The following is a 10,251-nucleotide window of genomic DNA, read 5'->3' on the forward strand; positions in this document are numbered from 1 at the left end:
TCAGTTTGCATGGGGAGAATTTCCTGGGAGGAAACACCTAGCACCGTTGAGGAGGATGCTGACAAAAATTTAGGGGATGAGGTAGGCCTAATTCAGACCGGGTTCTCATAGATAGAGTCCTGAATACATGACTGAATTTTACGAGCAACAACCATGAACCCTTAGACCGACACTAGTGAACTGAACTGATTTTTACATTCTTTTAATTTGACCCCTTTCCCAGAGAATCAAGCTCCTCCCAAAGAAAACACCCTGTATGTGCAGGGAAATTCTTTGGCTCAGAGCAGCTTTGCACAGACAAGGTAATCTGGACCTCATCGGTGGCATCAATTCACCAAAGTCTGCTTTTTAATTTTATCAACAAAAGTACCCCCCCCCCCCAACAAAAAAAAGAGTTAATTTCAAAATTTACGGGAGGTAAGGTAAATACCCCCTCCCCGCACACATACACATACAGTGGTTAAAGCCACTAAAGATCATCCCTTGCCCCATGAGACATCAGATAATTAGTACTTCCTCTGCTATCTTTGTTAATTTATCCAGACGATTAAAATCCCATGACCTAAGAACTATTCAATGTCATAACCCAAGGTCATGAACACATTTTGGCCCTTGATGGTACTCTACGATTGGTCTAGATTTAATCCTCATATGATAAACCTGTTTACGATAGGATCCGGCAATGTATAAACTCGAGATCAAAATGAAGGGGCTTGAGACCCACAGTGGAATTCTTTTTTTCGTCTAGTGATGTAGCGCTATCAGCATTATTCTCGGATTATTAAACAAAACCCATAGTGGAAATAAATTTCGGCAACATGAATGAATTTATTGCCTTTAAATTCGACAGAAGTGATTTGACTAAGCTCTGCATTAAGCGTTTGCCATCATTCTGAAAAACAACTTAAATTTCATCAAAAGTGAAATGAGTTTTGAAATGAAAAATGAAATGAAATGAATTTTGTTCAACCAGAATTCATTTAACTAAACCACACCTATCTTGATAAACCCCCAAGTTATTATAACTTAAAATCCAAAATTTTAAATATTCACTAGAAAGATATTATTGCTGTCCCGGAAATACTAAAAATCTCAGCCCAGTCCTTCCGGTAGGAGGAGGACAGAAACTGAAGTTTTAGAGCAATTGATTTCATATTTAAGTCATTTAAAAAAATCAATTTATCTGCTCTAAGCTCTTAGGAACCAGAATCGAATTCCCGAAATCAAATTCTAAGACAGTTGGACTGGATTAGTTGCATTAAATACCATTTTAGCATTTTCTATAAAATAACCCATAACGACAAACTCAACAGTCTAAATACAGCTTTTGGAGATTTGGGTAAATATTTAGTGATCGGCCACTTCTGAAGGAAGCCAAGTAGCCTACCATTAAGAAGCTTAGTAGCTGCCTTCATTAAACATGAACGAAGCAATAGTTAAATAACTATAATAGTAGCCTACCATTATTTTTCTTATTTTATCCTATTTCTGAAAATCATGGACGCCTTTCTGATGACACCCCCCCCCCCTCCTGGTTGTCCTAGATGTGCCCCTTTAAACTGAAAGAAAATACTAAAACAATGAAAGGTAAATTTGTAATTTACCTTTATCATATAATTTATCAGTAAATGTATCATAAAAGCCGTAAACCAGTGAGTAATATAGCATGTCTAATATAGCATGAATGTCTAGCCTGTCTAGATGGAGACGTACTAGAAAAAAGAGAAATCTTTAGATAGCTAATTTTATGTCCCTTTTTATGCTTTTGTTCGCGTTTTTGACAATTCGTCCCCAGACCCCCCTTCCTCTAATGATCTTATAAATCCCTCGGCTATAACAAGAAACTTAGCAAAAAAAGATAATAGTGATGGAATTCTTTCTTCATGATAGGCAGCAAGTACCAATGAACCATAATTTCTTCTTTTTTCTCTGTTTTTTTTAATCAATTTTTATCAACTATCAGGCTATTTTTTTTACTCAGCCTAGGGCTATGGGTGGGCTTGGGATGAATTGTCAAAAATACAAACAAAACCATAAAATAAATATAAAATTAGTAATTTAAAAGTATCCCTTTTCGTTCTAGCATGTCCTGTCTCAGGATTCCATGACATTATATCCATAAGTTCTGAAAACAAAGGAAAAAATTTGACGTACCGGCCAAGGCCACTGCAATATGGACACAAAGGTATAGCCCCAGTTTTCCTGTCTGCCAACGATAGCGTACTAACTCTAAGAAAGCCCCAACATCATAATTTATATAACACCCAAAGTGACCCATGTTCCTCTTTCCTCTCTCACTCTGATTGGTCAAAAACTAGAAATCTTCCAATCTTTTGTTAGAAAAAATGCTTTTGGAAACAACGACCTTCGAAACGTGTTGGAAATTGGGATTTCCACTTAGATACAGCTAAGACATGGTCCTAACTGCCTGATCGATAGGAGTAGGAAATCTTGGATCTGAGCCTACACTTTGTTTGGGTTCATTTTTTATGGGCCTTCATTAAAACATTGTTTTTGTTCGATCAAAACATAGCAACAAATCTTGGCCCAAAAAGGCTCGATGCTTTAAGAAAAATGAGTTTAATTGAAGGAAACACTTAAACATTATTTTGCTTTTGTGGCTATAAATGACAGCATTATAATCTATAACAATTAGAAATTACTCCCTCAGCCCCATGCTAAAGTTTTTAAACATAATTTTATTTTTACTTAACAAACGGGGCACCTAGAATAGTGTAAAAACTCATAATTTATGTCACCCATAGAGACACATTTTTGGTCTTTTGATGCTCAATGGGAGAAACTTTGTACTTTACATAATCAAGGCCAAATTCTTGAAAACTAGTTCGCTGTGTGAGCATAAATGACAAGATTTCGATCTACAACAAGCGGAAACTAACGTATTTATGAGGGGGGCTAGGAGGGGGTGACCTCTCCCTCAGCCCCCTTTTATAGCAATAAAACACATTTTTCTTTTTAAATCAGACACGGGATTATGGAACAGTTTTTGGAACCCTAATTAATTTCTAAATTGCATTTTTACTTCCGGAGCTAATCTAAAATATAATTGTTTTAGGCAAAACCTATAATATATTTAGATTTTTTAGAATATATTGGGGAGGGGGGTTGTTGGTGACAATTCCCACACCTAATCCCTTTGGTAAGATAATTTTGAGTATTTTTTTTTCTTAAATATCCCTTTGTGCTGCAATAAAAGAGGCTGATTTTTTCTTGATTCTTCTTCTTCTTTAAATCAAAATTTAATTTATGTCATTTCTTGATTTTTCGATATTCACGTTTCAAATTATATGCCCTTGACATTCTATTTAACAAACATATCACAGGAGCGTCCGCAAAAGGCAAAATTAGAACTTACTTGTTACTGCCGATTTTCTTAGTGCGGCAGCATTTTGTAAAAAATGTGTTTTGGTTTTGTATGTGGAAAAACATATATATATATATATATATATATATATATATATATATATATATATATATATATATATATATATATATATATATATATATATATATATATATATATATATATATATAAACATATATATATATATATATATATATATATATATATATATATATATATATATATATATATAAACATATATATATATATATATATATATATATATATATATATATATATATATATATATATATATATATATATATATATATACCAAGTAGAAATTACCCCATATATTCGCAAATTTCTTCTCCCCCAGCCTCATAATATAATATTAAAATCTAATTTCTTTTTTACGTAAAGCATGCAGCTCATAGAATGGGTCAAAAAATAATATCGAACTTCGGCTTGAATACATAATTTGTATTTTTAACGCTAAGGCTGTAGAAATTTTAGATTTTTAGAATTAAGGAGTGGAAATTTTCAATCGCAGTCCCCCTTCTTTTGGCTTCGAGATAGCGTTTTTGTACCATTATTTACTTTCATTGATTAAAAAAGAAACTTTTCCAGAAAAGAATTTTCTTGAAGAAAATGAAAGAGCTAAATTGACAAGCAGAAATTAAATTGATATGGTAATTCAAACTTACAACGAACAAAAGTCACTGTCAATGAACAAACGAGACACTAAATGAACAGAATTTTAATTAATAATCTAGTTAAACCTAAAAAGAACACAAATTTATGCAAACAGGAGTAGGGCTAATGTTCCCTGAGCCTTCTAAATTCCAGAGCGCCACGTGCTTTTTGCTGGAGACGAACTGTGTTCCAAAGATTTTTATTCCTCTTATGACACAGAAAACGTGGAAAATATCTTTGTTGTCAGTAAATGGCCAATAATACTTTAACCTTTAGAAGATTTAGGGGGTGGTAGCTCTACTCTTGTTCGTGGTTATTTTTGTGGTTTTCGTGCGACTGAACACCCTGCAACTGAAACCATTTAACTGAGCCCTCGTGCAACTCAATCCCGTTTAACTGAAATACCATTTAACTCCACCCCTGTGCAAATCAAACCCCGCTTAAGTGAATCCCCATTCAACTTGACACCCATGCAGCATAACTCTCTTTCAACTCAGCCCCCGTTCAACTGAAAACATACGACTGAACCCTCATGCTACTCGATCTACTTTTAACTGATTGCTTGTGCAAACTAACTCACGCTTAGCGGAACCCCCGTCTAACTCAACTCTCATTAAACTCAACTCCTGTGCAATTCAACCCTCATTTAACTCAATCTTCATGAAACTAAACCTCCGTTTAGCCCAACCTTGCTTGACCCGACCCTCTTTCAAATCAACTTCATTCAGCTCAACTTTCCTGAAATCAAGAATATAAATTGTAAATGTAATTCAACCTTTTGTGTGGAAAGTGGTTCCGTTCGAGTTGTCGAATGGAATGGTTTTATCCATTGGTTAATTCTCATCTAAGAATTTTTTTTTATCATTTAATGCTGCTTGAATGCAACACTATCAAATGGCCCTTTCCCCTCTATAGCTGCAATCCACGGGCCATGAAAAAAACCACGGACCATAGCAGCCAAAAGGTTAAAAACTTGCTTAAAGCAGAGAAACACTGTCTCGTAAGGTATTTTTGCCGTTAATGCTGACTCGGGGATGATATCTATTATTTAGTCTCATCTTAATAGTAAAAGTTTATATTGGAAACAAAATTATGGTAATTTTTGAAAAGAGTTAGCTAACGCTGATAAGTCTTCTTCTTTATTTTTTTTTTTTCACCACTACTAATAGGATACTAAAACATTTTGGAGAGCTAAATAAGGTCATTTGAAAACTATTACTCATATTTAAGCCCTTTTTATAATTCCACCATGATAAAACCACCATAAAATGCCTTATGGCACAAAATCTGATTTAAATTGTCATTTCTGGAGTATAAAACTGTAAACCATAAAAGGTCTACCCTTGAAATCTCCATGATCAAAAACCCCTAAACATGTGATTAAAATTCCCCTCTTGAAAACTCCCCTTCCCAGTCTCATTAGCAAGTAGAAAAAATGAGTTTTGAAAAAGCCACCAAGTCAAAAAAAAAGAAAAAAAAGGCAAATACAAACTGATCCCTTATTGAAGGCACTATTTACTTTTATGTGAGCATTAAATTAAGTTCTAACAATTTTTTCTAAACGAACATTAAAATAGAACTTTAAGTTCTAATCGTTTTTCCAATATCTTTGGAAATCCTCCCTTCTTTGTAAATTGTTTCCCGGCAATCCAAATACGCTAAAAATTTACCCGGGTAATTACCCTGGAACATGTCCACATGCAAAATTGAGTAGACAAAGAGAAACAAAGACAAATAAGAAGCATTTCGTATATGAATTCTGTCACATCTCCCCAGTGTAAAATTTTCCCTGGAAAGTACTTCCCCAGAAATTTCCCTCCACATTGAAAATTATCCCCTTGGAAAACCGTCACCAGCACAAAATTAACCCCTCCCCCACCCCCTAAAAATGTCTCTACATAAAAATATGCGAATTTTATAACCTAAAGACCAATTCCCAGGGGCTAGGGGGTCATGTTATCTTCAAAAGCATAGTTGCGGGTTTTCAACTATACTAAATAAAATGGCTATCTCGAAATTTTTATCAGACGATTTTGGGGGGAAAGGGGTTGGGGAAGGGAGGCTAGCCACCCTTGAATCTTTTTTGTCACTTAAAAAGGGCACTATGACTTTTAATTTCCATTCAAATTAACCCTGTTCAAATGTTCCAGGATCATTTTGTTCAATATGATCACCCCTGGAAAAAAAAAAAAAAAAATAAACACGCATCCGTGATTTTTCTTCTGATAAAAAATACAAACTCTGCCTTTTTGCAGATAGAAGCTTGAAACCTCTACAGTATTGTTCTCTAACATGCTGAAACTGATCGCGTGATTTTCATTAAGATTATTTGACTTTCAGGGTATTTTCCAACCATTATCCAAAAATCAGACAAATTTTTCTCAGGCTCGTAGCCTTCTATATGTAAGACTAAGCTGGAACCCGAATAATGAGTCGATTCTTTTGATATAATCATTGATATCAAAATTCCGTTTTTTAGATATTCGGTTGAATTGAGCCGTGTCGTTCCTTTCTTACAGTTTGTTACCATGAATTGTTTGATTAGTATTACGAAACAAATTCTTGGGAATTTCAAAAGAGCTTGATACTCGGCCTTGTCTTCTTTTTCTTTCTTATTTCTCCAGCACTAGCGGTTCACTGGAATACCACAGGGGCGTTGAAATAGGTAACTATCCCTGCTTCCTGTAATTAGGGTTTTACTCCCCAGCCCCATAAAGGCATGCATTAGCTGGTCACTGAGTTTGATATTAAATAGGATACTTCATCCGAAATTTCCAAATAAAAAGACGATTGATTCACTATTCAAATCTGATTCTAGGTATAATATCGCTATCATTACAATTATCTTTGAGAACATTTTTTGGCGGCAGATATTTCAATTACCGTTTCAATTACCTCCTGATTGGTTTCATACCTCTGAATGTTTCTTCATATTATTTCTGACTGTTGTGTATACCTAGACTAGAAGCTATATCCTACTAAATTTAGGCCCAAATAGAAACACAATCTGTTTCTAATTTTAGACCCCAAGGCCCAAACTCCACAACTTTCCCTTCTGCTCACTTATTTTAAGACAAACTAATTATGGTATTTGATCTTTGACCGAAGCTAAAACCATATTTTGAGTTTCTAATCAGCGCTATCGTTCTTCTGCCTTGTATTGAGTCAAATCAAGCTGAACCTCATTTAAATGGGGGTTGAGGTACATGAGGACAAGTTAAAACGCGGGTTGAGTTGCATGAAGGTTGAGTTAAACAGGGCTTAGTTGAATGAAGACTCAGTTAAATGAGGATGAGTAGAATGAGGGTTGAGTCTTTACGGGGGTTTATTTGAATAGGGGCTGAGTTAAACGGGGCTCAGTTGAATGAGGGTTCAGCTAAATGGGCTGAGTTGTACGAGGGTTGAGCTGAATAGGCCGAATGGGAGTTGAGCTGAGTTTCATGGGGGTTGAGTTAAAGGTGATTCAGTTAAACGAAGGTTCAGTTGGACATATATTCAATTAAACAGGGGTTCAGGTACATGCAAACCTATTTTTGTTCGTTTTAAGTTTGACTTGATTATTTGTTTTAATTTCTGTTACTTTTTCTGGTGATTGATCTGCTCTTCTATGGCGGCATTAGTTATCTTTATGTTCGGTGTGATTACTCACTTTAATTTCTGTTCGTTTTGGGTTTCATTTATTCATTGATAGAAATTCATGTTCGGTGCAAGTATGAATAATTATGTGACTTTATTTCTGCTCTTTTGGGTTTTTTTTTACTTTTATTTGAATTTTTTTTCCAAACACACCTTTTAACTTATTTTTGTCCATTTGTAATAGGTACAGTTTTACTATTAATTAAATTAGGAATGCTTGTAGAGTTTTTAATTTTCTGCAAGATCTAAAATTTTAGTGTGTAATGTACATTTTGAGCAAAATTTAAATATTCAGTAAAATTTTTGATGAGCAGTTATTTTATGGAACATACTTTCAATAGTAGATTTGGTATTAGAATATAGGGTCGATGGGAGGGGGATTACTATTCATATTAATTGAAAATCCGTAATTTTTCCCTATGGGGCTGAATCAAAACTGCAGACATCCTCTAATCAGGATCGTTACTAACCAAAATGTTTGGGGGGGAGGCAAGAGAATTTACAAACTGGCTGGTCATTTTTACCGACTTTTTGTCAATAATTAGCACAATGTCCATTTCGAATACAATACGTAAAATCACTGCAAGAGTCGGTAAAACCGCTGCATTTACCAACCAAGATTTAGATTTTGGTACATATCATGTCACTATTTTAATGTTGTTTATTTAACCAAATTCAAAATTGCGGTAACATCTGTAAAGTCACGGCAGGAGTCGGTAAAACTGGTGCGTTTACCGACCAAGTTCGAAATTTCTGTAGATGACGTGTCAGTATTTTAGTGGTCTTTATTGAACCGAACAAAGACTTTTCTTTTTTTACTGAATGACCACAAAACATTGGAGAAAGCCCCCCCCCTCTCCCGTACTTGACGGCCCTGCCCTAAATATACACATATCTTAATCCTCTATACTATTAAAACAAACTTTTCACGTTATTTTTTGTTATTACTTTTTTTGTTTAAATAATGCATACCAAGATCATTTATTGAAAAAATTTATGTTTTATTGTCTTTAGAAAGGGATGCCATGAATCAATAGAATCAGATTTTTTCTTAATTTTTTAGATTCCTTTGGTGCCGATACATTATTTGAGGTGCCTGCACGGCCCAAGACTTTAAAAACAGATCAGCGTAAGAAACCGGATTTTTCGCGATAACTAATCGAAATAACCACCTTTTCTTCCAAAATTTACTATCCTTGATAAGGTCCCCTTGGTCCAGTCTGCATACTCGTAAGTTTTACGCTGATAGGAGAAAAAATACTTGGCCTGATTTGGGGCTATACAAATCGAAATGTTTCATTTTGTTTGTTCGTAAACACATGTCAACTAAATTACTGACCGCCTGGAGACAAAAAAAATTGGCTTATTTTGAGTGCGATGAATTAGCTGTTATTCAGTGTTATCAGTGCCATGATTAGCATGTCAATTAAGTTGCTGACCGCCTGCAGACGAAAAAAAAATTGACTTATTTTGAGTGCCATGAATTAGCTGTTTTGGGCGTCGCGAATCACAATTTTTATAAATTTTGTCTTCATTGCCTTGTTTTTGCCTATTAAGGAAAATATATTTTTTTTAGGGGGGGGGGAGAGAATGAAACTAAGCCAATCTTTATATCTGATCTACTAAACAGCTATTGCATTATCAGCTCCAATGGGAATTATAGTCTATACTTGGTTAAGTAGCGATGTAAATAAGAAAATAAACTGTGTGTTGCCATACTATCACAACGGTTGTACCTACAATACATTGGGAACGGCTTCAAGGGTGCCGGCAGGGGGCCATGGCCTCCCTTGAAATTTGGGACTATAAAGTAATTATAAGGAAACCAAAGGAAAGAGAGCAGAATAGGGAAAAACCATGGAAAAATATGTGTTGCCCCATTGTTGGCTGCCTGCCAATAGATTTTGACCATTAATAAGAAAATGAAAGTTCTAATTTGTGACCAAGTGACCCCTTTTGAGTTTTCCACAAACATTTTTCTACATGATTTGGATGAAGCAGCAACGAAAAATTTCAAATTTGTCATAGTAATCAATGATTACTAATAAATAAATAATCACGTAAGTAATAAATGACGATCCATGTCAATCATGAAAGTATAAGAGCCTAACTATTGATAACATTCAATCAAAAAATCAACTTTTAATGGTGATCCTAAAAAGGTATTTATTTATTAGCAATTAGTGCAGTTATTAGTATACACGAAAGTTCGTACAATTATAGAAGACGCAAGGAAAACAACCTAATAAGGGACAATTTCGGTAAAAATATGCTGTCAACTTTCGCTTGCATTGCAATAGTACCCATGAGCTGATATATGAAGCCACTATAATCAGAAATGTTTCCCCTGAACGGAATACTGGGCATTTCTGTTCCCTCCCCCCTGAACAGACGTGTTTTTTTGTGCTTCATTATCATATATTGTTTTTTACTGGAGTAACTGTATTTATCTAGTTGTTACTTGTAAAAATATTAATTTTTTACAGTTGTGAAGTATAAAGGTGTCAAATGTATTCATTTTTGATAGTTAAAATTGAATTAAAAATATCGACTTG

At 34.5% G+C, this 10,251-nt stretch overlaps 1 protein-coding gene across 10 annotated transcripts in view; it reads right to left on the reverse strand.

Annotated features, from left to right (window-relative positions):
- LOC136043818 (uncharacterized) overlaps positions 1 to 2,309 on the reverse strand; it is a 33,984-nt gene extending 31,675 nt beyond the window's left edge. For all 10 annotated transcript variants that reach the window (XR_010621731.1, XR_010621734.1, XR_010621733.1 and 7 more), the window contains exon 1: positions 2,155 to 2,309. Coding sequence is in view for 3 of the 10 variants with exons in the window: in XM_065728742.1 (XP_065584814.1) it covers positions 2,155 to 2,278 (124 nt within the window). In the remaining 7 variants the exon portion in view is untranslated. The remainder of the gene's footprint in view (positions 1 to 2,154) is intronic.
- Between the last annotated feature and the right edge of the window lie 7,942 nt (positions 2,310 to 10,251).

Source organism: Artemia franciscana, chromosome 2 (assembly GCF_032884065.1).
Source record: "Artemia franciscana chromosome 2, ASM3288406v1, whole genome shotgun sequence".
Taxonomy (NCBI): Eukaryota; Metazoa; Arthropoda; class Branchiopoda; order Anostraca; family Artemiidae; genus Artemia; species Artemia franciscana.